The sequence below is a fragment of the Glycine max genome, chromosome 13, assembly GCF_000004515.6.
Source record: "Glycine max cultivar Williams 82 chromosome 13, Glycine_max_v4.0, whole genome shotgun sequence".
Classification (NCBI taxonomy): domain Eukaryota; kingdom Viridiplantae; phylum Streptophyta; class Magnoliopsida; order Fabales; family Fabaceae; genus Glycine; species Glycine max.
This window is the reverse complement of record NC_038249.2, coordinates 21,375,569-21,402,096: the sequence shown is the minus strand read 5'-3', so window position 1 is coordinate 21,402,096 and position 26,528 is coordinate 21,375,569. Positions and strand designations below refer to the sequence as shown.

Below are 26,528 nucleotides of genomic sequence, written 5' to 3'. Positions count from 1 at the left end.
GAATGATTACCATCCTCAAGTTTGAGACATTTTATTTTTAATTTTTCTTTTCCAACACAAGTAGAAAAGAAAGGACCAGGAACAATCTTTGAAGCAGTGGAGTGCATATGTCCCGAATTTGGGACGCGTAATAAAGAAGAGAGAGAGAAAGAGAAGAAAATGAATTACTAGTACAAATATACAAGTTTTGCAGAAAAAAGCTTCACTGTAACTCTAATGGCGATATTCTCGGAATCAAATCACCATCACAACACTTCCGATGGGGTCTCCCAGCGAGTCAACAGCCCGCGTTTCTCGGGTCCAATGACTCGCCGCGCCCACTCCTTCAAACGTAACAACAACAACATCGCCGCCAACACCGCCGCCACCACCTCCCACGGCGGCGCCGGCGGAAGTGGCGCCGGCGAAGTTGAGCTTCAAATCAACTCGCCCAGATCGGAGGAAGCGTCGGAGGGAGTTCCGGTGGGGAAGCACAGCCACCATCACGTGACTCAGAGAGTGCACGTGAGGGGGTTGCTGAAGAAGCCCCTAGCATCCATCGTTGAGGATTTGGGGTTGAGGGAAAGGAAGAAAATTGGGCACTGGATGTTCTTAGTGTTCTGTGGGGTGTGCTTGTTCATGGGTGTTCTCAAGATATGTGCCACCGGTTGGCTTGGATCTGCTATTGAAAGAACTCAATCCAACAAGGTTAGCATCATAGATTCATAGTATCTTACTCTGCCAGCTGGCAACTGTTAACCGACATTTATTGATGATGTTATGATTCTTAGTGAGATAACGGTTCATCAAGTTTTTGGAAGACTGGTGTCAAAATTTTAACTTTCGGAGTTGCTGAGTGTTTTTTTTTTTATTATTATTATCCATAAGTTTGTCTGGAGGTGGGGGCTTTGTCTATTTTATTATGCTTCTTGTGGATCTATTTTTGTAGCTGCAGAAAGTTTGCGTTAGTTCCTTAAACTAGATTTAGTTTCATCTGATCTAGACATCTGTTGTTGAAATTTTGGCGCTATTTATAACAAATCTTCAATTCTCAGGTGCGAAAAATGTAATTTTGCAAAATGTGGGATTTCTTATTCGGCTTTTAATTTGTGAATGAACATGCTAGTGCTAATGCTTTGTTCTAAAACTGGGGTCCTTTAGTGAGTTTTGGTAATTTAATTTTGTGTTTGGAACTATCTGGTTTTATTTGAGCAACTGGGTTGTTTGGAATAGAGGCGGGAATGCCCCACTTTCTAAACTGTTGCAGAATATTGTATCATTTATGTCCCACAGTTTTACACGACTTAATTGAGTTTATGCACTTGATGGAAGTCTCGTCTTGTGCACCAGGGTGTGAATTTATTGCTGTTTACGGAAGACAGTGAGTAACTCATATTGCACCAATTGTGAAAATAGCCTATGTAGATATCTGGGGTGGAATAAGAAGTAGATATATCACGATCTGATTTCAAAACTATGTGCATGTATTCTTTTGTGTTACTATATTTTTTGGGGGTGTGGGGTGGTGTTTGCATCTCCTATCTTACATAGTAAATTATTTTACCATTTTATCAGGAACTATCTGACTCCATTGCTAGTCTAAATCTAATGGACAAAAGCTCCCTTGGTTATGCATATAGGGGGGGAGCAAGTGATGTTGAACGAACATTAAAAACAGTAGCAACAGGAGATGGGAGCCATACTGCCATGACTGAAGTAAGTCTCAAATGTGTATCTCAAGTTTTTAGACTTAATTTTGTTTGGTTCTCAAATAAAACAATGAAGCATATTCCATGAAAAGAAAATGGTTGTTTATAGGCCTATAAAGATACGTCTTTGCCTCTTTGTTTATGAAAGTTTGCTTTTTATTCAGGATTCAGGGATCTGGTCCAAACCCAACAGTGACAATTTCACCAAATGCATAGATCTTCCAAGTAATCACAAAAGTATGAAGTTTTATTATCAAACAACTTTCTCTTGTCATGCAATGGGTTATTCCAAGATTTGTCTCTTCTCAATTTCAACATTCTTTTTTGGCAGAACTAGATGCAAAGACCAATGGCTACATTCTCGTAAATGCAAATGGTGGCCTGAATCAGATGAGATTTGGGGTCTGGCAGTGTTCATTTTTTATGGTAAATTTTAGAAAGTTAGGTGGCAAGCATAACCTAATTTCGCTACATTTCATTGCAGATATGTGATATGGTTGCTGTTGCTAAAATTATGAAGGCTACACTTGTTCTTCCTTCTCTTGATCACACCTCCTACTGGGCTGATGACAGGTTTTTTTTTCCCTTTCCTAATATCTAATTAGATAATTGGATCTTTTAACAAATGTACAGTGTCCTTGTTTCTTGCAAGCCTAAAATAATATTCAGTTTCAATTAATGGTGATTATCTCTATGAATTGATATAAGATACAGTGTTATTCTTGTTCAAATCATGGCATAGCATAGAACTGCAGGATGATTAATTATGTGCAACAGATGTTGTAGGAATATAGTTTTACTCCTTTAGTACTTTTGCAGCATCTTTTTTAGAAGTATGCCATCAATTGCAATCCTACAATCAACATCTTTTTCTAGACAATTATCACAAGTATTTCTTTAATGGAAAGGGTACTGTTGGTAGAAAGATCTGTCTGGTTTTCCTAATCTCTCATTTATGTATTATATCTTTTGCTATCATTTTTTCAAATTATCACTGTTATCAAGTGATGGGTTTCCATTCTCCTGTTGAATACTTTTTGTGATCTACAACTTAATTTGTTTTAATATATTTGCAGTGGCTTCAAGGATTTGTTTGATTGGAAGCATTTTATTAATATGCTGAAGAATGATGTCCACATAGTTGAGAAATTACCTCCTGCCTATGCTGGAATTGAGCCTTTCCCAAAAACTCCAATATCTTGGTCAAAGGTCAACATAACCTGTCTTCTCAAATTACTTCTTTTTCAAATCTGGAAAGATATGTCTGATTAATTGATTTCTGCATTCTTATGCAAAGAGGCTGTTTCATGGGTTCGAATCCGGAAACAGCCTCTTTGCATATGCAAGGGTAAGGCTGCGTACAATATCCCTCCCCCATACCTTCGCATAGCGAAGAGCCTCTGGGCAATGGGGTACGAAGTTTTTATTGAAGTCAGTCATCCATCCACCTGGTCTTTTAGGTAGCCAGTTGAGTTTTTAAGAATATGAAAGTATCACTATCAAATGATAGCCTTATATGTACCATCATACTCATTGTGTCATAATGCTTTTATTTTATGCACACCATATCATTTTGTGCCTTTTTCATAATGTTTCTAATAACCATAATTGAATATATACATAATGCTTATTTACAGGTTCCTTATTATAAGACTGAGGTTCTTCCCCTCCTAAAGCAGCACAAAGTGATGTATTTCACTCATACCGATTCCAGGCTTGATAACAATGACATTCCACGTTCCATACAGAAACTAAGATGCCGTGCAAATTACAGAGCATTGAAATATTCAGCTCCAGTTGAAGAACTTGGAAACACACTGGTATCTAGAATGCAACAGAATGGAAATCCTTATCTTGCCCTTCATTTGAGGCAAGTTACAATTTAATATTTTGATACGAATAAGGCTGGATCTTATTTCTGCCTCTCTCTCTCTCTCACTTTTTGTTGTTATGCATACATATGAATTTGTGGGAGATAATCTTAAGATGGAAAAGAAAGGGTTGGGGTGGGGGTTAGGATCCAATTGGAAGACACGGGATTTGAGTCTCACATTGGAAGTGCGAGATTTTTCTGTGGGATTTATAAGGCCCCTGATTCTCTAACTGCAAAGGTTAGCTTTTGTGGTATGGTTTTTCCAAGATTCTTATCAATTGGTATTAGAGCTTTTCACCGTATCTCTTAGTTGCAAACGAGCATGGATGGTGATATTGACATAGCAATGTCTGCCTAGGACTAGTCAAAAGGTTAGTGGTAGAATATTAGGATCCAATTGCCAGGTATGGACTTGAGCCCCACATTGGAAGAATGAAATTCTAGTGTGGGGTTTACAAGGCCTTAGGCTCTCCAATTACAAATGCTAGCTTTTGTTGTTGGGTTTTCCCAAGCTGGATCTAGTGTTAACTGTTTAGAGCCTATGGAATGATCTATTATTTCCTTGAAAAGTGATCTCTCACTTGAACCTACATGGATTTATAATAAGATCAAAGTAAAATAGCATGTTTCTTGGTGAAGGACCCATTGACATGAAAGTTTTCCTGATTATGATCATGAAAATTTTGGACATGGCTAGATTTTGTTTACGTTTAGAGCTGCTTCCATATTGAACTTCTTTTTTTTATTGAAAGTCGAAGATTTGGACCCTACAGTTCTTTTGCTGCTTATTGGCTGTTTGATTAATCATCAATGTGCATTTCAGATTGAATCAGATGTTTTGAACTGCTTCTATATTTTTGCATATGATATGCACTTATAGTTTAAATAACTGTCTGATTGAATCAGATTCCCTAAGTTGTCTCATGGATAAGAGTGCCAAGCGTTACCCTAGTTTTGGACTCAATCGATGACCTCAACTTCTCGACTCATAAAAGATATTCGTATTCTGTCAAGTTTAAATAAATGTTATGCCTCTAACCTTATGCTATCGCAATTTGTTATAGATATGAGAAGGATATGCTTGCATTTACAGGCTGCAGTCACAATTTGACTGCAGAAGAAGATGAAGAACTGAGACAGATGCGATATGAAGTGGGTCACTGGAAGGAAAAGGAGATTAATGGGACCGAGAGGAGATTGCTTGGAGGTTGTCCGTTAACTCCAAGGGAGACTTCCCTATTACTTAGAGCACTGGATTTTCCATCACACACCAGGATTTATCTAGTAGCTGGAGAAGCATATGGAAGAGGAAGTATGAAATATCTTGAGGACGATTTCCCCAACATTTTCTCTCATTCCTCTCTGTCCTCTGAAGAAGAGTTGAATTCATTCAAGAATCATCAGAACATGTTGGCTGGTATAGACTATGTTGTTGCCCTTAAGAGTGATGTATTTCTTTACACTTATGATGGAAATATGGCAAAGGCCGTACAAGGTCATAGGCGCTTTGAAAACTTCATGAAGACCATCAATCCAGACAAGTAATATATTCGTAACCTATTTCTTCTTCATTACTTCAAGCAAGATGATTTATTGATATGCATTTTAGACCTGTGTTAACTGATTCCTGTTCATTCTCATCATAGTTGATTTCAATGGTTGATGTAGGATGAATTTTGTTAAACTTGTTGATCAGTTGGACGAAGGAAAAATTTCATGGAAAAAGTTCAGCTCCAAGGTAAAAAAGCTTCACACAGACCGGATTGGTGCTCCATATCCAAGGGAGACTGGAGAATTTCCAAAACTGGAGGAAAGTTTTTATGCAAATCCTCTACCAGGATGTATTTGTGAAACAAGATAGTAGTAGAGACTCCCCTGAAGATTGTCTGTCTTATGATGGCACTGCAAATGCTATCAAAAGACATTGTGGCTGTGCTGCGATATTTTTTTAATCCTTCTGCCTTGAGGAGATAGCAATGTGCTGGGCTATCTGGTAAGGTGCTATTGATTGTCTGACTGTTGGGATAAGGTGACAAATGACCAAGGTGGGGGCAAGAAACTGAGATTCCTAGCTACAATATTAAAATTTAAGGATCAAGCACGGGCAGGCCAGAATATACCACTGTCAATACAATAGAAATTAAACACCATGCGTTTTTAAGCAAACCTCATCTCTCTAACCACACTTTTGAATGATTTTTTTTCTTTCTTTATTGATTATATTTTATCCAATACCTGTATTAATAGCAAGGGGATGGAACTGAATAAGTTGTATTCTTGTTGTACAATAAGATGAAAAAATAGAAATCTAGTTTTTATTGATCTGAAGTTCTTTCAAACAGGTTTCTTTAGAAGAGTAATACTAGCAATGTACTCTTTAAAATATTTCTTTTAATATATTGTTTATTGTCGTGTGAAATTCATATCGAGTTCATTAAATGAAGTAACGTCTTTATATAAATTTTATCAAATAATAGTATGGTGAAAATACGAGTTATTTTATAATACATCACCCCATGTGCTCAACAGTGATGTATCCATAAAAAACATAAACAGCTTATTGAATTTCTTTTTTCCTTGTGAGTTGAAGACATACCATGTGTTTTATTTTAAAAAACTGGGTCAAATTCAAACATCTGCTCCATTTCATATCAAATTTATAAAAAAAAATACGATAACAAAACATTCCTTATTATTGCATAAAATATTTGTAAGACCTACTTAATAAGAAGTGGGATTCATAGATTTTTTGAAAAAGCAAATTTAAAACTGCAAGTGGGCTAGAAAAAATGTTTTACAGTCGTTACTCGTACAAAATATACACGAGAAAAGACCACATATTAAATTCATCTCATAGCTCAATATTCTCAAGTACGAAATCATCTGCCTTCAACTGAAACTTGATAACAATAAACATAACAACAACAACAACCAAATCAGCTTAAGTCTAATTACTCAACTACAAAGTTTGCAGAAAGAAGAGCCCTACCTACACATGCATACTAAATCCAAATTGTAGACCAAGGAGATAAATAAACTTAAAGGTAATAGGCAATATGCTTGAGTTCAGTCTCTTTCATGGATAACTTCCCATGATTTAGCCTGAGCCTCCAAGAACACCCTTAAGCTTCTTCACCAGAGCAACATCAATGAAAGTGGTTTGTACTATCAATGGTGTGGGGAAACTACTTTTGAACAACGCAAAGTCCAAAATTTGTAGACCAGGATTGGAGCTACTGAATCTTACAATTGTCAAGGCTGAAGATTTACCTGCATTGATTTGGAAGTGAAGCAAACCTTGAGGGAATGCCATAACATCCCCCAAGAGTTTTGATGTAGACAGTGTTGCAGAAGAAATGAATCCAGCCAGGATCCTCCCTTCTATTACAACAAGTAATTCTGAAGCTCCAGGATGAGTGTGAAGTGGTATAACTCCACCTGCTGCTAAGTCCAAACATGCCACGGAAATGCCGAGGCCGTTGAGACCAGCAAACTGAGCATCAAATGCAGGGGTCACTGCAGCTTTGATAATGTTTGAGGTGTTACCAGCAATGCCAAGGCCACTGTAAGCAAAATCATCTGCTGTGACCTTTGCAGGCTTCTTGCATGAGTGATTATTGGTACTGGCCTAAACTTAAATCTCTTTCTGGTTAATGTGGTTCTTTTTAATTCTGGTTCAATATGTCTTAAGTGAACATTGAACAACCATGCTCATGGTGATATTGATATTTATGCAGAACTTAGTAATGGAGGAATAGAGATAACAGTAGAAGCACCGGAGGTTTAAGGGTAAAAGTAAAAATGTAATATTTGAGATCCTGTACACTTACTCTTTATGTTATCCAAATGAGCCAACTCAAGAAAGGACATTCCTTTTTTACTTTTCCACTTACCAAACGACCAAACCAGTGTTATTATAGTAAGAATGGAAAAAAAGGTTATCCATATGTACAGGATATGTAGTAAGAAATGAAGAACATATGGTCCACATTGCAAAAGAAAGAAATTAAGGGCATAAAAAGACTTTTTGACAGCTATCCCTTCTGCAAGCCTTGTTTGCGTGTTAGCGTGGATATTAAGCAAGGACATATATATGCGGTTGCCTTAAATTCCCCCATCTTCTAGGGAACCTGGCAAAAAAAAGTCTACTTGTTGTGTCCCCTGACATGCAACTGAAGAATGAAAGATCTTCATGTAATTTAATAATCTTAGCATCTCTTGCTCTTGGTCAATGGTCCCTCCTACAATTGCAAAGCTAGCTGCTACATAAAAATTTTGTTGGATGCTAAAAATACTAAGGATAAGGTTCTCATTGACGAATCAACAGTGGCCATTCACTCCCTACCAAAATCAAGAAAAAGGTGGCTTTGATATCACTTTCATTGTCATAGCATGAATGTCCTTGTCGATTGTGTCTATGAGATATTGCCAAGAGAACCATTGCATGACTGCTAAATTGTCAAAGATGTATGAACCCAAAATAGACCTCTCAAGAAAAAGGTGTATGCTTCTCATGTGTACAAATTACTGATGAGCTGCCATGCACGTTCCTTACCTAAGTCTTACATTTTTCAAATCCATTGAGTTAAAAAAAAAATTGTGATTCCACTGTCTAGCAGAAAGAAAATCATAATGCGGTAACTGACATTAGAAATTGATTGAATAGGCAAATAAAAAATCAGGACGTCGAGGTAGAGGATGTATAAATTATTTCTTAATTAGGGAAAAGTGGAGTACTGAGTACATGTACCACAAGTGCATGTACTATAACACTAATATGTCTTGGACAAGTCACAGTGTTTTCCACATTCAATTAGGACTAGTTAGAAAGAGAGGTATATTTATTAGACTACAATATGTTTTTTATTTTTTAAAAAATTTAACATTTTTCATCATTGTAAAATTAAAATATCATTTTTTTAATTACATTTAAATTTACGAGTATGATTTTTTATATCGATTTATACGTATAAATGGTGTAAAAAAGATTCATTTGTAACGATCTATAATCTATTGAAATAATTAATCTAAATTAATCTGAATCTAAAAAAATAATAGATTGCCTTAGTCGAGAATATACAGAGAAATATCAAATAGCCTCATATTTTTGCAAGGGTTCATTTGTTATATAATTAATCTCGGGCTTGAAAATGAAAAAGATAGTTCACTATATTAAGAATGGACTGATAGATATTATGACTAAAGTTATAATTAAATGAGAATAAGTTCAAATAACATGTTAGTCGCTTTGGCCGAGTGGTTAAGGCGTGTGCCTGCTAAGTACATGGGGTTTCCCCGCGAGAGTTCGAATCTCTCAGGCGACGTTTAGCATTTTTTTTATTTGTTATTGGTACAATAAACTACTTTGCTATCTTACGCATCTGCCAAAGGTCCAAAACCAAACGTTGTGACCCTATTCACCGGAATCATTCAAGAACTCCAAAACCCCATAACAGGATACAGTGTTTGTGTCACTCTTTCAAAATAAATAAAAACTTCATACTAGAATTTTGTTACCTGCTAATAATGTTTTTTCATAAAAAATTTCATCTTGCAGCAATTATAGATTATTAATTTGTTTAAGTAGTATTACGTCAGGCAATATATTTTAAGTATATAAGGAAAAGTTTTATAATAAAACATTCAGTTGAGATTAGAAAACTCTAACTATACGTACCAGCAGAAGGACAGACATTACTTGTCTGTCTCTATATTTTTATTCTTTATAGAAAATTATTAAATTTAATTTCCTTTAAGATAGTAATTTTTATTTAATCTTTTAACAGTTTACTATAGTTAATTTCATACGAGAGCTTGAAAGAAGATAACAGGTGGTTTAGAGAGAAATTGAAATGTACAATAGTCAAACAAGAGTATTTCCATTAATTATATATTTTTTAAGGCAAAAAACTTAATATTATTTTATTCAAAATGAAAGACTGAATACAAATTGAAATGAAATCAAAATGCCGGAGACTAATTAACCTAAGATCTAAATACCCTAACAAGTGAATGAACCACTTAATTTGTTTGTCTGAGGATAAACTCAACTGAAGAGTTTTGAATGTTATGAACATTATTATTCAAAAAGCCATATGGAGATTAAAATTAAAGGGCATGCATGGCCTTAGCTAGTTACTTAATTTTGTCTCAGTTGTTCCATTAAAGAAAGGATAATCTGTGTAGCCTATAACAGGATCTTGGGTGTAAAATGTGTTCCTGTTATACTTGGTAAGAGGTGCATTGAGCTTAAGCCTTAAAACCAAGTCTGGATTGGAGATGAAAAGACGACCATAGGATACCAAATCAGCATGGCCTTCAGCTACAGCTTCCATTCCTGAGTCCCTAGTAAAAGCTCCACTACACATGAATGTTCCCTCATAAGCCTCTCTCCATTTCTGCATGAAATGAGCTTCCTCCTTTTCACTCACTGACTCGGTTTGCGCCAAAAGTGTGAATCGAGGCTGAGTAACATGAAGATAAGCGAGTTTTGTGCCCACTTGTTTCTGCAAATTGTTGAGTCTTTCAATCACTGCTAAGCCTAGCCCAAGTGGGTCAGAGTCAAAGGCGTCATTGAAATCAATTGCTGGTGAAATTCTGATAGCAACTCTTTCCGCTCCAATGGCAGAGACAACAGCTTCAACTACCTCCATTAAGAACCTGCACCGGTTTTCTAGTGGTCCACCGTATTCATCTGTTCTATCATTGATTGCATCCTTTAAGAATTGATCAATGAGATACCCATGTGCTCCATGAATCTCGATTCCATCAAAACCTGTATATATGTCACATTTCATCATATATGTATATGCATGCCTTGATAATTTAATAGTAAGAAATAATATAAAAAAGTACTAGTAGATGTTAGTGAAACAAATTAACTAGTAATAATGAATTACCTGCTCGAATTGCATTAATAGCTGCTTGGCGATAATGATGCACTATTTCAGATATCTCAGAAGTGGTAAGTGCACGAGGCTCTGGATAGATGCCATGGGAGCCATCGGGCATGAGAATTTTCCACTTGTCTGATATGGGTTTGCTGGTGGACGAAGAGGGTAGAGCCCCACCAGGCTGATACACTGTTTCACAAGTGAAGCAATCAATGAAAGTGCAAAATGATGAGTGCATGAACAAACAGATTACTGGAAAACTGAATGTCATATCATATCAAAAACATAATTAAGGATGTTATATATGATATATGCACATATTTGTGTGCAAAATTAAGAATGGAATTCACCACCAACCCGTTTGGTTTATATTAATTGTGGATTTGGATGTGTTTTTTAATAAAATTGATTTTGAAGCCGTATCATCTATATTTGTATAATTTTGGTTACAATTGGTTTTGAAATAAAATTCAGTATATTTTTTTTATCCAATCCAAAAATTAATTAAAGTTATTTTATTTCAGAATTAATTTTAATTTTTTTAAAATATGAAACTAAATATGTGAAAAACAATCTAAAATAAATTTTAGACTCAAGATGGATTTTGCAAAGGTGTAATGTACAAAGATTTAATAATCAATTTTTCATAGAATGCAAAAGTCATGAAATTGTTATTATTATTATTATCATAAACGATTAAAATGAGTTACGTGAAAATTAATCTAAAATAAAGGACACTAAATTGAGAGTTAGAATAAGGGGCATGGATGAATATTGTTACCTGGATGTGATGCACGGCCAACATGCCAGAGTTGACAGAAGATAAAGCTGCCGTTGGCATGCACGGCGTCCACTACATTTCTCCATGCCTCTACCTGTTCATCTGAGTATATTCCAGGAACATGAGGAAACCTGCAGCATGCATGTGATCAAACCACCACTTAATTACTAATCAATCACAGCTTGGATCTGTAAAGGAATAAGAAATAAAATACCCAGAAGAAGTTGGAGAGATCAAGGTGCCTTCAGTGATGAGAAATCCACCCGGTGTTGATCTCTGAGCGTAGTATTCAGCATGTGCTGCCAGTGGAGTCCCATTGAGCGCTCTGCATCTGGTCATGGGAGCCAATACCACCCTATGAGAGAGGTTGAATTTGCCCATCTTGTTGTATGGAGAAAATAAGCTAATTGAGTTATCTGCCATTGTTGAATTAAGAAGAGGGAGATATGTTGAATTATGCAATCAACTTTGTTATATATATACTGCAATGCATGGGATTCATAGTGGGTATTCCACGTACGTGTGGTCGGTTTGCCACGTTCAAAATGTCATCTTTCGTATTATTAATGCCAAAATACTATTCTTTTGCCTATCATGACATCATGCATGATGTTATTGGGGGTGACAAAATAAGTTTCATCCCTCAAAAAACTGCTTGAAAGAAACGTGCCTGAACTCTCAACCTACCCTTATATGGAACTCTTGATCAATTCCTGGTTCGTACTAATACCTATCCTAAAAGAGTCATTAGTTGATAATATTTTTAAGATATTAATTAATAAATGAATAAAAAATAAAAAAAACTACGCTAAAAATTTGAATTCAAATTCAATAAGAAAATTACCTTTTTTAGTATAATAGAAATTTTAAACATAGCAGATTTATTAAATTTTAAAAACATACCTATATTTGTGCTTTAAAAATTATTATACATTATTTTAAATGTTTTTTAATCAAAATTTGAAAAGAAATATTATACAATAGTGTTTGACTTTACTTTTTTCTCTTCTTTTTTATCCTTGTTTTTAAAATAGGAAGCTGAGTCAAATATATTTAAAGAAAATCTCTTTAAAAAGTAAATAACTTATCCATTGTTAATTTCTTAAATTTTTTAAGTACATACCTATGTTTATGCTTAAACATGATTATACATTACCCTTCAAAAAAGTAATTCTTTTAACGTCAATGTTTTATCAAATTTTTTAAACAAAAAATACACCAATATTTGATTTAGTTTTTTCTCTTTCTTTAGAGGAAAAGTTGGAGAAAAAAAAAAGAGCAGTGAACTTATGTATAGATAGAGAAGGGAGGGGGATAAGATTCACTTTCTATTTGAATCGGCATTTTTTATAATAATTAGTCTTGCACAATTTATCTTGAATAATATATATAGTTGAAACAAAAAATACATCAAACCAAAAATTAAGTTCTAATATTCAGATGGATTTTGCAGGTGTTTAAGCTAGACTAAAATCATGGTGGGAAAAAAAGTTAGAGTAAAATCTTAACCGTCCAACTTAATAAATTGAAATGACTAAAAATAGTTTAATTAAAAAATTTAAATAAAAATATATCACGTGACTGCAGCTTTTTTCTTTCCCACTGTTTTCTTCCTTTGACTTTTGTCTTTTTCCCACCCGGTGCCTTCATTATTTTCCATTACAGTAAGGACCTGATTCATTATTCTGGTCAAATCAACCGATGCATTTTCCCCATCAGTGACATTGACATTATGGTCTACTGTGACTATTCTGGCAACTCGTGACGCAATGCCTCACCGAATTGCTTGCAAACCGGTCTTTAATTAACTTCCTGTTATTTTAACCTCAATAAAAAAAATTCCTGTTATTTGATTTGAATTGCATTTTTTTATACTACAAATAGAGTGCTTTATATAATTGCATGTACTAAGAATTTTTTTGTCCATGGGCCAGCCTAACCACTGGATTTTGTGGGCTTTTTGATCTTGTGAATCATGGAACATCTATTCTCCTTGTAAGATTGTTATTGACACAACCAACCACTGTGGAATTCCTGTTTTGTCCACCTACCAAATACTTACACCTCCATCCCTTCTCCTTAGATTCAAAAGTGTTTGTAGTGTGATTTGATTCGATTTGTAGATAAAACTAGATCAGTAACCGTGTGAACACACGAGTAAACTGTAAAATTAAATGTATACTATAATTAGTTATAACATTATAGGACTTAGTTGAGGAGAACTAAAATTAATATAAGATACAACATTTCACATTAAGATGTTAAAACTGATTTCAAAACCAAGCAAAACATAACATATTTTATATAATAACTCTTGTTTAAAGGAAGATTCCAACCATCATTTCCCACAAATTGCACCACGAAGAGTTATAAACAAAAATGTACAGATTTTAGTAAGTATATTATACTTAAATTATAAACAAATCTAAAACAAAACAAATTTAGATGTTGCGTTTGAAATCTCAAATATAGTTTACAGTTGGATTTAGTTCGGTTTAAATATAACATCTAAATCAAACTTTTGTGGTTGGGATTTTGACCATTTTTTATTTTTTATTCTATTATCACAATTTAAAATTTATCAACTAAACTTACATAATTATTATGCTATATTATTTTAAAAAAAGAATCTTATTTTTTATTAATTTTTTTAAAAAATATTTTAGTTAAAAAATATTATTTTCACTTTTATTTAGCATTAATATAAAATAATATCACTAACTCTTTTTTGTAACATATTTGTGTTTCACTTGATATTTAATACTATTTTTTTTAACAATATAAATACATTCTTTTTTAACATATGAAAGTAAAATATACATCTTGGTTATAAAGCAAAGAAAAAGTAATAAATTATTTAATACTTATCATCAATTATCACAATAAAAAATAATATAGTTATAATATGCAATTTATTTGGTTTGTTTCAGTTTTTTATAACAAACCAAATCAAACCACAAAAAATGTGTTTTTTTTTTTTTGTTTTGCAGTTTAAGCGGTTTTTGATTTTTTTGATCAAGTCTGAGTTTACGAATAGTTTGGTTCAGTTTGAATGTCTCCCCCACCCCAATCCAAATGCAAAACACTCACACCACCTTACGTGCCCCCACCCTCATCCGCCACCATTGTGTGTGACCCCACCCTCATCCTCAACCATTGCAGCATGACCCATTCTCGTCCATTGTGCACGATCCACCAATGTCAATGCTCATATTGAGATTCGCACACCCCTTGCCCCCATTTTTTGTTGCAAGTTTTGTGATTGAATATGTTGTTCTTGTTGAATCTATGTTGTTGTCAATGAGTTTGGATGGTGATTGAGGTGGTCGGGGATCTTGGGCCAACAACGAAAATTTGTTGGTATACAAGTGTACAGTGAAATCCTATTTCAATTGTACACATAGAATGAAAAATAATAATAGGAGAAATTAAAAGAAGAAGGATTCTGTTAACATGCCTTAAGATATTAGTTAAGAAATTAAAAGGAGAAAATATTTATCATAAAGATCATAAGGAAGTGTAAAAAAAGTTATGAATAACGTATTTTTATGCATCTCAATAAAAAAAATTCCTTTTATTTATTTAAACAATATCCAAAAGGTATTAATTAACATTTGTCTAGAAAAAATTAGACAAATATTATTTTTTAGTATATATGTAATCGGGTTGGATTGGGATTGGGTTAGAACCGGTTTGAAACTCAAGGACATGTTACTCAACCCAATTCCAACTAAGTGCACTCTTTTTTATTTTTTTTTATTTTTTTGTCATTTTGATCAATCCGATGTAAGGTGCTTTTGGCTTTGTTAGGCACTTCTTGTGCTAAACTAAGTGGTATTAATAAAATTTACCTTTGCTTAAAAGAAAAAAGAAATCTAATTGAGTGCATTAAAAAAAATTCAATCCAGTTCATCCTAATGACTTAACTCTCTCTAAAAATATAATTGGGTCCGATTGAGTTAGAGAATTCAAGGGTTGAGTGCAATCTCCTTACACCCATACTTCAGATCTTAACGTTATTACATACTTACTTTACCAATAAAGTATATTAAATATAGATAACCTGAATCTACAAAAAAAAATTACATGACCGCATCGAGCTTTTACTGAGACAGAAGCTATATAGCATTATAATTTTCCCAGGTTTCATTGGTTACATCATTAATCTCTTGCTGAAAAAAGAAAAAAAGAAACATAGTCCCCTATATTAAGAAGGGACAGACAGATATTGGATTAAAATTATTATACAACGTAATTCAACAATAAATACAGAGATGCAGCTTGCAGGCAATATAGATGACTATACAGGCAATAAGATTTTCATAATGAAGACATTCACTTGAGATTGGGATACTCCAATTAATTATACATATGACGACAATATGACTATTCAAAAAGTCAAAGAACATTACAGTTAAAGGCGTGCCCTTGGCTCCTTTGTCTCACTTTCTTTGCTTAGGAAAGGATAATCTGTGTATCCTATAACAGGATCCTGGGTGTAAAATGTCTTCCTGTTATACTTGGTAAGAGGTGCATTAAGCTTAAGCCTTAAAACCAAGTCTGGATTGGAGATGAAAAGTCGACCATAGGATACCAAGTCAGCATGGCCTTCAGCTACAGCTTCCATTCCCAACTTCCTAGTAAAGCCACCACTACACATGAATGTTCCCTCATAAGCCTTTCTCAAGTTCTGCATCAAATGAGCCTCCTCCTCTTCACTCCCAGGTCTACCTGACTCGGTTTGGCCATAAGCTGTGTATCGAGGCTGAGTAACATGAAGATAAGTGAGTTTTCTGCCCAGTTCTTTCTGGAAATTGTTGAGTCTCTCAACCACTGCCAAGCCTAGCTTAAGTGGGTCAGAATCAATGGCATCAAGGTGATCAATTGCTGGTGAAATTCTGACAGCAACTCTTTCCGCACCAATAGCAGAAACAACTGCTTGAACCACCTGCATTAGGAACCTGCACCGGTTTGCTAGTGATCCACCATATTCATCTGTTCGATCATTGATTCCATCCTTTAAGAATTGATCAATGAGATACCCATGTGCCCCATGAATCTCGATTCCATCAAAACCTGTATATATGTCACATTCGATCATATATGCGTAATTAATAATGGCCAAACAACAACTAATGATGGTAAAGTTTTTTTTGTCTTCAGCTTCTGAAAACTAAATGTTAAAAACTGGTTTGAATTGTGTTCCATTTAACAAACCCACAAACACAAGCTAGTAATCTAAAGAACTCCACAGCAATAGATCTGTAGACTAATTAATCTCCATCCAGCTGCATTGAAACTGGTGTTATGCAACATTATATGTGCTAAGAACATAACACTAAGATGCATTGCCAGGCCAACCTTAACCCAGTAGAGTCAGCTAGTGGTGGAAATTTTGAATAATGTATTGCCACCATTGTACAAAAAGAAAAGTGGATAGGCCAACTTTACTTTTCTTTACACTTGGAATTGGAATCTACTATAAAGTCCTTAAAAATGAGACGAAAGGAGAATTAAAAACGCAGCATATAATCACCATCATGTCTCTTCCTTTAATTTTCTTAGAAGTTACAAGGAAAATACATCAGGCAATGGAAGCAGATCATGTACACATTTTGTTGGTAAATATTTGTGTTTTAATTTAAAATTTATAAATATATATTAATTCTATTTTATAAAATAAAATATTTATTTTAGATTTTCTTAAAATTTTGTTTTAACGAGTCGATTAGTTTGTTATGTTTGTTGTGATAACTGTAGGTTGATTTTTCAACGGTCATACCTCCAACGGTCATATTTTGTTAATGCAAAATGTCTATATATATATCTCTTCCCTCTTTTCTAAAAAGAATATACTCCCAACAAAGATTGTCTCTTTCTTTTCCTATAAAAACCTTATTTTTATGAGAGCATTGGTGTTCGTTCGGGGATCCTTTCGCAGCGCAATCAGAATTTGTGCAGGGGGCGTTTTCTCTCTAAGGATAGCGTTTACGCGCTTCAACCAGGCTATTTAATTCTTTCCCTAATTTATTTTCCCTTGTGCTTATCGTATGTCATAATGCATTATTCATGTGCAGTCAATTAAATTTAATTTGCTACATAATGCATTATTCATGTGCAGTCAATTAAATTTAATTTGCTACTGTTATTTTGTTATTTAATTCAACACTGTGCATCTTCTTCGTATTTATTTTCCTTCATTTTTGTTTTATTTTCTAACACATTTTACATAATATCATAATGACAATCTAAAGACACTTGCATTTCAACACATACATTAACATAATCTTAATTCAGAATATTTAGTAAGAATTCAAGAAACTAACCTGCTCGAATTGCATTAATTGCTGCTTGGCGATAATGCTGCACTATTTCAGGTATCTCAGAAGTGCTAAGTGCACGAGGCTCTGGGTACACACCATAGGACCCATCGGGAAGCAGAATCCTCCACCTCGCCGATATGGGCTTGCTGGTGGACGAAATTGGTGGAGCTCCACCAGGTTGATACACTGTTTCACAAGTAAAGCAATCAATGAAAGTGCAAAATGAGTGAATCACTGAACAAACAGATAACTGAAAAGGAAATGTAACATCAAGAAAATAACAAATCATAATTTTCGGTGCAATTCATTAAAATCAGCTATGCCAAAATCTAAAAGTTAAGCAGAGTGAGTTAAGTAAGGAACACAATTTAAGTGCAGTTTCTCAAAAAAATTTAGAGCTTTTTTTAATAAAAATTAGAATTTCATCTCAGTAATGACTAATGATGTAATGTATATTTGCATTAAAACAAACTGTTGATTGACATTAAAAATACTTAAAGAACTGCACCTATATGGAGATATAAGATTGGTTCAATGGTGACATTTCTAACTGCACCTAAAGGGAGAAGGAAAGGGGAAAAGGTGGTGGGTCAAATCCTCCCGACATTTCTAACAATACTAACAAACTATGCTGATTAAAAAAAACTGCACCTAAATTTTTTCTTTAGAAAAGTATTTTATAAGACAATGTCCTTGAAAAAAGATGATGAACTCACAAGAGTGAATTGATTTCTAAATCAAATCAAACTAAAAAAATAATCAGAGTTAATTTTTGTTCCAAAGATAGTATCACCCTTCACACAAAATCCATTGTTAAAATTCTTTGTATTACCCTTCACACAAAATCCATTGTTAAAATTCTTTCTCAAAAAGATATACACCAATTTTTGCATCGATTTACTCTCTATCTAGAGAAGATGATTGGGTTATCTAATCCAAACTGAATTAGATTTTCACACAAAAAACACCATGAGAGCTTAAAAAAAAAACAAAGAGTCGCACACAATATTCAATTTTTTCTCTTTTTCTTTTTCTTTTTCAAAAACGTTAGCCCATAATGTGGTTATTTATAGAGAAAACAGTTATAACTACCGATTAAATAGTCAATTTAATAGATTGTTTCAAAGAAGTAATCAATTATATTATCATTTTAATTGATTAAAGGGTTCCCGTATCTGGAATGAGAATCTCATTGCAAGCTACAAACACTTGTGTAATCGATTAAAACAAGAAGTTTTATGCATTGAAGAAGTTTCTACCTTTAAAACAATTTTCTTACCTCTACATGATTATGCATAATGTACATGTAAAAATATAAAGATTAAAATACAACAATAAATACAAATGTCACTCAAAGAGTTGAACATGTAAAAAGACAAAACTTCATTCTTTATGTTGTTCCCCTATCTCTAACACTCCTAACATATTTTTTATTATTGGTTAAAATATATTAAAAATTATAAATTTTGATGGGTTTCAATTCATTTTTCATTGAATGAACTTTTTGACGAAATGTATGTTAAAAAAAATGTTGAGAATGTGTCACTGACGCTTTTCTACAAGATATTAGTGATTGATTATTTTTTTTATCAATTATCAAAGTTACTTAGTTTACTCTTTAAAGGGAATGGTTAGGTCTAGAGCCTAGAGGAGTAGGACCAGAATAACACAAAATTGGGTGCATGAGAACTAGGGGCAAGTTACCTGGATGAGAGGCACGGCCAACATGCCAAAGTTGACAGAAGATAATGCTGCCTTTGGCATGCACGGCATCCACTATGTTTCGCCACGCCTCCACTTGTTCATCTGAATATATCCCGGGAACATGGGGAAACCTGTATATCAAACCACCACTCCACTAAACAGTCCCACCATGACCAAACTAATCACACCTTAAAGAAAATACTAAATGAAGATGAATAATTACAAAGAAATTAGTATTCCATAAGTACAAAATGTATTCCTTCTTTAACGGTTTTATTTATCATTATTTTTTAATAATGATTAGAAAATTGAAAATACTTTTTGATTAAATTTACAAGAATTTTAAATAATGAAAAAAATTGTTTATTTTTAATTATTACCTAAAAATAATGGCTTACGAAATCGGTTTTCATACAACATGAAACAATTTGTATACATTTAATTTTACTTCTACTTTTTTTTTTCTTTTACTTGATACATCTTTAACTTTTTTTTTCTTAGCCCGTTAACAATTACACAAAAATAAAAGTCTGTTAATTGCAGCAGTCAATGGTACACAGGAGATATAAGGTTTTTTTGGGTGATTAAAAAATATAAGAAAAATGTTGTGGGCTCAATCCATTTTATTAAAAAAATAAAAATTAATAATTAATATTTATCGATATTAGATACTAAACACGAGCAGCACCCACGTAGAACTCGTTCCACCGTAGGACGCGTTGTTTGACCGTTCAATCTCATTAAGGCAAAAAAAAAAAAGAGGAGCATTTTAGACTTAGTACAAAAACAAACAGTTTTGCGTTGAAGCACAAGGAATAAATGTTTTATCAATTGACTAATGTTTACACAGTCTTGCAATCAATAATATTTTAATATTTAAATAAAAGTGAATTACATATTTAACATTATAAATCATGAAGTGATTTTTTTTATTTAATAATTAAAAATCATAAAACAAATAATATTCCCACCAACAGTTAAAGTAAATGAGATGGAAAAAAAAACATATAGACACATGAAATTATGAATAATATATTATTATGATATTGTTGAAAAGAATAATAATGGAAAGAGATTGGTAAAGTACCCAGGAGCAGTGGGGGAGATCAAGGTGCCTTCGCTGATGAGAAATCCACCTGGTGTTGATCTTTGAGCGTAGTATTCAGCAAGCGCTGCCTGTGGAATCCAGTTCAACGCTCTGCATCTTGTCATAGGAGCCAACACCACCCTGCACAAAATCCAAGTCAGATCGCTCATGTGTTTGTGGGTAAAAATGAATAGATTTAAGAAAATTGTAAAGATCAAGAGAATTAAATGAAAAGTGCGTGTGACTGTGACGACCTATGAGAGAGGTTGAATTTGGCCATCTTGTAAGGAGAAAATAGGGTGTTGCTTCCTTGCGTTGTTGCATTATCGGCCATTGTTATTGTTGGAAGCGTCGGCGATGCAGATGATCTTACTTTCCTGAATATAAGAAAGGTGAAGGAACAACTTAAGAAGAGGGAGTCCCTGATGTTCAATTATTGAAGGATTCTTATATGCTGCTGCTTTGACTGTTCCTTCCACGTGATTAATATTATCTCTACACGTGCTTCAATCTCTTATTTAATTAATTTTATATTAAATTACTTTATCTCTACTAATTTATTTTTTATTTTTTAAATTCAATTTAATTTTTTGTGTTTAAAATTAATTTAATTTGATATTATCATCTACACTGAACCAATTATATTAAAAAATTATATTTAATGACAATTTTAAACTATCATAAAATATATATTTAAACGATAGGATAAAATTTAGACAAGTAAAATCACTTAAATTAATTTAGATGATAAAGATCAAATTAAATTAATTTTAAAAATTAGATAATCAAATTAAAAAAATAAATAATGAATTTTAAAAAATAAAAAATAAAAACTAAATCCAAAGTAAAAGAAAAAATTAAAATAAATTGGACTTCGTAGGGTGAGTGGACGGTGATGGCTTAAAAGTAAAAAGAAATGGAACGGGTAATGGGTTCAGAATCACATACTACTAGTAGTGGAGCATGATGTTGGCGTGCATGTTTCCACCTGGTCAATTCTATGATGGACCGGTGCTGTTTTTCTTTCTCCTGTTACTTTCCTCTTCCAATACCAACAGTCTCTACTTGTTGCTCTAATATAGGCTTTTGCCTTTCCTAAGTTTCGGGGTAAAGGTAAACTTAATCACCATTCATTCCTCTCATAATAATTAATTATTGTGTATAAAAAAAAACTTTATCATAAGATAATTATCATTTATTCAATATAATATTCATTATATATGATAAAATATAGTCGCTTCTTCTTTTTTTTTTGGAAAAATACTAATAAGTACTTAAAGATAGTTGCTAAATAGTTAAAAGTACATTTTTTTTTATTGAAAAGTGTGATAATACCCTCTCATAATTTTCAATACAACCATTTTAATAAAATATTTTCTATATTTTGATTCTTTATTTGGCGGGATCCAACTTCTATTCTAATTTGAATGTTACTTATTTACCTATATTTATGCTTTAAAAATTATTATACATTACCGTTCAAATCAAACAATATAATTTTTTTAACACTAATGTTTTGTTTACATTTGAAGAAAATTAAATACACCAGAGCATTGTGCCCCTTCGGATACGTTGACATCAGATGTAATAATGCGAGTTAAATCTAGGTAAGACTTCATTTTGGTTCTTTAAATATATTGGAATAGGCGAATTAATATTGAAAATAAGTATACAGAATTGGGCTTGAGTTACTGGTTTGGACTTCGGACTCCAGCCATCCATATGTGAACCCAAATAATATGAGACCAACTCAGTTTATTTTGGGGGGCGGGTCAATGGTCATTGTTTATTTAATTCTAAAAATCATTTTAGTGTGTATAATTTTTCTGCCAGACATAATAGTTAAAATAATATTCTCAAAATCTTTGACTATTGATACAAAATTTCCTCTTTTTTTTTACAACCACATACAAAATTTCTTTACCTCTTACGCCCACAATTTTCACTAAAATAACGCTTTCTTCTAATCATTTTGATAGTTTTTTTAACAGAAAGGAAAAAGTCATAAATAACTTGTTCTTGTTTTTGACAGTTCTAATCATAAGTATTCACAACCCACTTTTAAAACAAAAAAACTTAACTGGTTCAAGTGCTATAGATATTGTGTTTCATCATAGCATCTGTATACACGGCATTAATGCTCCTTAATAGTGTTACACTAATTAAAATCAAAGCGTGGCTGATGTAATCCTATTTGCTTGTCAATAATAGAAATAATCGTTCTGCGCCAAAAAAAAATATAAATACATTTATCAAATCTTGTTAAATCTCATATCTGTGTATGCCTTTGATTACTCTGTTTTAAAATATTGGTTGTTAAAACTAACAATACTATCAGTTCTTTAAACTATTAACCTATTAGGTATAACACCTTATATATATATATATATATATATTAAAAGTTATATATGAGAACAAAATGTGAAAACCATGTTGTTTACATTTAGGTGAATTGTCTCTCTCTCTCAAAAAAAAAAAATACAATTTTAGAAAACCATATATATTGGTGGAATTGTTAAGTTTTAATTGATCTTTGCAATATTTGTATGGGGGTTGCTTGCCGCTTTTTACGATGACGACGAGGCTAAACTAAAATGATATTTTCAAACATTTTATTGATAAAATGGAACGAAAGAGCATTGTTAATTGGTTTTCACTTTTCATTTGGCTAAAATATGAAGGTTCTCTACCATAGTTTAAAAACTCGATTGATTCATTAGACTAGTCTAACCCAGGTCTAGTAGTATAATCTGGTCGGTTTGATTATTGAATCGGTCATATATTTAATCCGAGATAATCCAACCAGACCCTGTATGGGATAAACTCAATGACTCATGTCAGTTTTTAAAATCCATTTTGTGTAAACAAAAAAAAACGCTCCAAAAAAATTTGAGACTTATGTAATTGTGTTATTGAATTATTATTTATGAACTTATGTTATCAACTTTAATACTTTAATTGATATTTTAGATTTTAGAGTATGGATAAATTTTTTTCTTAATCAAATAATGTCAGTTATATACTTATATATAATAGATATATGTATAATTTTAAAATTTTAAATATATATATTGATTCAAAATGAATAATTACTAATTTACTGATTGGATCACTTGACTTATTATCTTATCCAAGTCAATGACTAAACCTCGTTCAAGTCAATGACTAGACCAAATTTGATAACTTTGTCGTAAATCTTTGCTGCATGCCTCGACTAATGCTTTAATTAAATATCATCTTCTCGCCCGTTGATGATAATAATCAATATCAAAACATGTTTTTCTCTGAAGTTTTTATGATCATACATATCACTAACGCTCCCATCAACATGTGTAGTTAGCATATTCCGAAGCTAGAATACTAGTCAAAATCCAACTTTAGTGTAACTAACTAGGTTTACAGAAGTTCTTACTCGTTCTAGCGTAGTAAGTTGGAACCATTATAGACTGGGGGAATTAAGCTAGAATTGAATGTAACTAGTAGATCTAACAATTTGTACGATATATGTAGTTTCTAAAAAGAGAATGCTACATGTACACTTTAAAAATGGGGTGTAAAATGGAAAGGAAAAGAGAGATAAATAGAAAAAATAAAAGAAGGAAGAAAAACTAGTAAATATGACAAATGATGTAACAAAAAATGAAAAAAAAAATGGGTGAGAGTGGAATGGAAGTAAAATTAAATGTTTGATACTAAGGGGAATTGAGTTGATCGAGTAGAAATGATTAGTCTTTCATAATGTATGCGGTGAATTAAGGCTTTAGTCTTTGCTATAAAAGATATGTCGTATTTAATGTTTAATCATATGTTGTACAAGGTTGCTAACAAAAAAAAAAAAAAAAAAAAAATATATATATATATATATATATATATATATATATATATATATTTGTGAAACCAAAGTTAATGTACAATAATAATGACCCATGATAAAATACTTTTTTAGAACTATCCTTGCAAATGTAGAATTTCTCGACTAAATTTTGACGAGGATATCAAAGTGAAACGCTCTATAAATAAAAAAATAATAATAGTATACAAAAGATACATTGTTATCTAACGGTAAATTTTATTTATGATTGATTTATTAATTTTTATAATAATTATTTTAAAAGTTATAAAAAAAATATTTTTTTGTTAGTTGATCCTGTAATTTACATTGATAATACGAGCTTATTAAACTTTAAATTAAATTGAAAGATTATTGGTTTGATACAATTGAAAGATCCTTTTGATAACAATTAGTTCGGTAAACGCAGGATACTTGGAATAATTAGGAAATTATATCATAGAAAAAATACAAAAGAGAAAAAAATGTTTTTTTAAATGATTTAATAAGGGGTCTAATCTTAAAATGCCTTTTAGAATTAGAAGTCGATATAAGAATGAAAAAAATAATTTTGAAGGATTTTAATATAATGATTTCTGTCCTCTCTTTAAAAGATTAAAAAGAAAACATTTTTTAAATATTTGAAGGATGACAAAAAAAAATTGGCTTCCTTTAAATTTGGAAATCATATAATATTTTCCTCCGACCAAATTTGTGAATAGTTTTTTCCTTTATTCAACAAATCACTGAAGCGAAGTGGTGTAAAAAATTAAAAACACTGGCAAGCTGAAGATGCACAGTACAAGTACAAATGAAAGCAGGGTTTTCCCAACATTTGTTAGTCAGATTATGCAATTATGTTTGCCATCAGCCATGGAAGAAAGATAATCCCCATGGGTCCCTACCAACATAACCACTGCAAAGAAAAGTCCCCATAGTTTGGTCACTTTCATCATATTCAAGCCATTCCATCTTTTTATTCACTAATCCTAACTAATTTGGACTTTGCTTTTCGGCAATTACGATTATAATAACGCTATAAGAAAATAATTGCCCTTGTTAGTAATTAATAGTCACGTATTATGGTTTTTTTTATTAATAATGAAATTCAAAAACTTCTTTTACCAAAATTGAATAAAGAGAAAGAAAAAAAATGAAACTTTTATTTGCTGAATCCTCCACGTTTGACCAAAGATAATCTGGTATGGTTGGGGAGAACAAAGTCTTCGCATTTAACATTACCCATTCAATTACAACTACCTCTAATTTTCCGGTTGTTTTTTTCATCTCAAATATAAGAAAAATATACTTGATTTTAAATATAAGAAAATTTCAATTAATTTTATCTTTAATGTTATTATTTTTAAATTATCATTCATTTAATTAAGGTTTTAGTTTAAATAAATTTTATTTTTATTTTTTATATATTCCAACAAAAAATAAGTTAAAAAAATATTTTTAATTAAAATTGATACGATTAATTAATTTTATTGGTTACCATGAATCAATTGCTTTTGAGACAAGAGGGAGTAAGGTTTTTCAATTAGATGAAAATAGAATTATTATCATCCCCACCAACCTTCCATGCTGTGAGTGCATTCTCAGTTTTTCACGGAAACGACCAACCTCTTTGCCACCTGAGAAACGGCCTCGTCCCTTTTGCTTGTGCTGTGGTTGCTCTCATCGAAACCATAAGTTGATAATGAGTAAATTATGGTGAACTTTCCTGAGATTTAGAAGCATATTGGTTCAGGTTTTTTTTCTTTAAAAAAAAAGCCCTTTTCTATGACTATAAGGGCATATTTGATCAAGTTTTCTAAAAATATATATTTAATTTCAGATTTTATAAAAATTAGAAACGATCTTTTATTTGATAATGATTATATTTTTTTAAATCTCAAACAAACACATCACAAAATTTCATTTTTTTAAAAAAATAAAAGGGGTTTTATATATAAAAAAGAATGGAACAAAAAGGTTTTTAATAATCTATTTCTAAAACATTTATTGAATGTGTCCCATAAATTACCTCACATTATTGGGTTCACTTTTTCTCACAAGAAACACCAGTCAAAATGCAATTGTTTAATTTCTTTACTAGGTCCCACAACTCCTGGTGGTACTTTTTATATGGAAATATTGCTTAAGTTGAAAAACATCTTACGAAATACTTGTTAGAGTTTTTTTTCAAATATTTGTGATTGGTTGATTAATATATTTAAAATTACCCATACTTATTTCAAATAAAAAAAACATTCAAAATTCCCTTCCAATAACTTATTTCTAAATCAATGGAGGAATGTTAGCAATAATCTCTCAGTCATTTGGGTTGAAATTTGTTAATATTGGT

The 26,528-nt window shown here is 32.2% G+C and overlaps 4 protein-coding genes and 1 non-coding gene across 5 annotated transcripts; 2 read left to right on the top strand and 3 right to left on the bottom strand.

Moving 5' to 3' along the window:
• On the top strand, positions 1 to 5,883 carry LOC100797284 (O-fucosyltransferase 35). Its single transcript, XM_003542311.5, has 9 exons — positions 1 to 687; positions 1,555 to 1,695; positions 1,853 to 1,925; positions 2,020 to 2,090; positions 2,173 to 2,261; positions 2,765 to 2,897; positions 3,326 to 3,558; positions 4,626 to 5,102; positions 5,230 to 5,883. The coding sequence occupies exons 1-9, from the start codon at positions 217 to 219 to the stop codon at positions 5,420 to 5,422; spliced, it is 1,881 nt and encodes a 626-aa protein (XP_003542359.1). The 5' UTR covers positions 1 to 216; the 3' UTR covers positions 5,423 to 5,883.
• A 553-nt stretch (positions 5,884 to 6,436) lies between these two features.
• LOC100784057 (germin-like protein) lies at positions 6,437 to 7,276 on the bottom strand. The gene is made up of 2 exons (XM_006595280.3): positions 7,268 to 7,276; positions 6,437 to 7,189 (listed from the first exon to the last, which is right to left on the bottom strand). Exons 1-2 carry the CDS (start codon positions 7,274 to 7,276, stop codon positions 6,659 to 6,661), a joined length of 540 nt encoding a protein of 179 aa, XP_006595343.1. The 3' UTR covers positions 6,437 to 6,658.
• Positions 7,277 to 8,803: 1,527 nt separating this feature from the next.
• On the top strand, positions 8,804 to 8,885 carry TRNAS-GCU (transfer RNA serine (anticodon GCU)). The gene has a single exon. It is a non-coding gene; the product is annotated as a tRNA-Ser (tRNA).
• Positions 8,886 to 9,454: 569 nt separating this feature from the next.
• Positions 9,455 to 11,696, bottom strand: LOC100796758 (12-oxophytodienoate reductase 3). The gene is made up of 4 exons (XM_003542310.4): positions 11,450 to 11,696; positions 11,236 to 11,366; positions 10,461 to 10,643; positions 9,455 to 10,336 (listed from the first exon to the last, which is right to left on the bottom strand). Exons 1-4 carry the CDS (start codon positions 11,656 to 11,658, stop codon positions 9,693 to 9,695), a joined length of 1,167 nt encoding a protein of 388 aa, XP_003542358.1. The 5' UTR covers positions 11,659 to 11,696; the 3' UTR covers positions 9,455 to 9,692.
• Positions 11,697 to 15,342: 3,646 nt separating this feature from the next.
• Positions 15,343 to 20,781, bottom strand: LOC100796226 (putative 12-oxophytodienoate reductase). Its single transcript, NM_001354842.1, has 5 exons — positions 20,604 to 20,781; positions 20,350 to 20,490; positions 19,263 to 19,393; positions 17,562 to 17,744; positions 15,343 to 16,311 (listed from the first exon to the last, which is right to left on the bottom strand). The coding sequence occupies exons 1-5, from the start codon at positions 20,681 to 20,683 to the stop codon at positions 15,650 to 15,652; spliced, it is 1,197 nt and encodes a 398-aa protein (NP_001341771.1). The 5' UTR covers positions 20,684 to 20,781; the 3' UTR covers positions 15,343 to 15,649.
• Positions 20,782 to 26,528: the final 5,747 nt, after the last annotated feature.